At 50.4% G+C, this 2579-nt stretch overlaps 1 protein-coding gene across 1 annotated transcript in view; it reads left to right on the plus strand.

Moving 5' to 3' along the window:
- The first annotated feature begins 1949 nt into the window (after nt 1-1949).
- The window catches only part of acsl3a (acyl-CoA synthetase long chain family member 3a), a 16023-nt gene continuing 15393 nt past the window's right edge, over nt 1950-2579 (plus strand). Inside the window, exon 1 of the mRNA XM_061217518.1 lies at nt 1950-2297. Within this exon, the coding sequence (XP_061073502.1) occupies nt 1950-2297 (348 nt within the window). The remainder of the gene's footprint in view (nt 2298-2579) is intronic.

Below are 2579 nucleotides of genomic sequence, written 5' to 3' on the forward strand. Positions count from 1 at the left end.
GTATTGACTGAAGAGACGCGTGTTTCCCTCTCACCGCCAAGCAGACGTTTACTGCACCATGTGCTCCAAACAGAGATTAGCCACTTATTTAACAGTGTGGATAAAGATGTACTTTACATACTTTACAGCTGAAAGCTTTCAGTATCCCAGCCGGACACAAATACACTCACACAAACAGATCAGGCTGTAGGGTAGAGATGGCAGAACTGCAGCGTGGAAGGGTGGCTGATTCCTCAGCTGTCTGACACAGTGAGCAGGATATCCACTGTCACTGTTGCAGAATGAATGTGAAAAATCCTAATTTAATGATGTTTCTGCCACAAAGAGAAACTGTTATATCTTAAGCTCTGAGTAAAGGATACCACACACACAAACACACTCACACACACACACACACACACCCTCACAAACACTCTTCCATTGTGAAATTACCTTTCACCCAGTTGAGGATTGTGAGTTGTGTGGAAATCCGCCCAGTGACATCAGCAGTGTGTGTGTGTGTGTGTGTGAGAGAGAGAGAGAGAGAGAGAGAGAGAGTGTGTGTGTGTGTGTGTGTGTGTGTGAGAGAGAGTGAGAGAGTTTGTGTGTGAGAGAGCGAGAGAGAGTGTGTGTGTGAGAGAGAGTGTTAGTGTGTGTGTGTGTGAGAGAGAGAGAGAGTGAGTGTGTGTGTGTGTTTGTGTGTGAGAGAGAGTGAGTGTGTTTGTGTTTGTGTGTGAGAGAGAGTGTGTGTGTGAGAGAGAGAGAGTGTGTATGTGTGTGGGTGTGGGTTTGTGTGTGTGAGAGAGTGTGTATGTGTGTGTGTGTGTGTGTGTGTGTGGGTTTGTGTGTGTGAGAGAGAGTGTGTGTGTGTGTGTGGGTGTGGGTTTGTGTGTGTGAGAGAGAGTGTGTGTGTGTGAGAGAGAGAGAGAGAGAGAGAGTGTGTGTGTGGGTGTGGGTTTGTGTGTGTGAGAGAGAGAGTGTGTGTGTGAGAGAGAGAGAGAGAGAGAGAGAGAGAGAGTGTGTGTGTGTGTGTGTGTGTGTGTGTGGAAATCCGCTCTGTGGCGTCAGCAGTGTTATGTCACTGCAGTGTAAAACAGTCGCGAAACTGCCTCATATTCTCACTCTGCGTACACACTCTGCATGCACGAACACACTGAGCTCCCTCTCTCACACTGAGCTCCCTCTCACACTGCACACTGCACTCACTGCCTCATTCACTCACTGTCTGTTTGTGTGTAACTGCCAGTGAAAATCAAAGAAGATTCAGGGATCACAAGCAAAATAAACAAAGGCGATTCAGAGTACAGGTGAGTGAGTCAAAGGGGATTCAGAGTACAGGTGAGTGAGTCAAAGGGGATTCAGAGTACAGGTGAGTGAGTCAAAGGGGATTCAGAGTACAGGTGAGTGAGTCAAAGGCGATTCAGAGTACAGGTGAGTCAGTCAAAGGCGATTCAGAGTACAGGTGAGTGAGTCAAAGGGCATTCAGAGTACAGGTGAGAGACTGCTGAGGATAGCAGTACAGGATGTGTCCTTATTCCTGAGTTTCCTGTTATCAATGGCTGTGTTTACTTTGACCAATGCTGGTATCTCTTTATCTGGATAATCTAATTAAATTTGTGCCATTTTCATTACGAAAATAGAGTGAATTCCACATGTTGATTTGTACAAGAGGAGAATGAAGACATAATATTGTGTGCGTGTATGTTAATTCTGTGAGTTTGTTTCAGAACTATGTGTGTGTTTGTTTGTGTGCATGTCAGAGCTGTGATCGTATGTTTCATAGCTCTGTGTTGGTGTATTTGTGCATTTCATAGCTGTGTGTTTCTGTGTTTTCTCTCTGCAGGAGTCCAGAGCAGTACCCCACAGTGGGAAACCCCTCATCCTGACCTGTGTTGCTGGGGGGGGACTATAAACACTGCCAGACCAGCCGGGTGCAGTGCGGACGGGGCTGCCGTGGCGACGGCGTGGGAATGAGGCTGAAGGAGGAAGTGAGCCCTCTGCTGCTGCTGGTGATCCGCTCAGTGGTGTGGGTGTACGGCTTCCTCAGCTACCTGCCCTGGTACCTGCTCTCCCGCCCGGAGCGTGGCGCTCCGTCCCCGCGCCGCCAGGCCCTGTCCACCGGCGGACATCCCGCCGGGCCTTACCGCGCGGTCGCAAGCCTGCAGGGGCTGGCCTGCGTGCTCTACCCAGAGTGCACCACGCTGGACCGCGTGTTCAGCCATGCCCGCGAGCGTTTCCCCCAGCGAGACTGCCTGGGCACCCGCCAGGTCCTGAGAGAAGAGGACGAGAGCCAGCCCAACGGCAAGGTCTTCAAGAAGGTGAGCTTCAGCACCAGGGCTACAGCTTCAGTACCAAGGCTAGCTTCAGCACCTGGGCTAGCTTCAGTACCAGGGCTAGCTTCAGTATCAGGGCTAGCTTCAGTACCTGGGCTAGCTTCAGTACCAGGGCTAGCTTCAGTATCAGGGCTAGCTTCAGTACCAAGGCTAGCTTCAGTACCAGGGCTAGCTTCAGTATCAGGGCTAGCTTCAGTACCTGGGCTAGCTTCAGTAACAAGGCTAGCTTCAGCACCTGGGCTAGCTTCAGTATCAGGGTTAGCTTCA

Source organism: Conger conger, chromosome 13 (genome assembly GCF_963514075.1).
Source record: "Conger conger chromosome 13, fConCon1.1, whole genome shotgun sequence".
Lineage (NCBI taxonomy): Eukaryota > Metazoa > Chordata > Actinopteri > Anguilliformes > Congridae > Conger > Conger conger.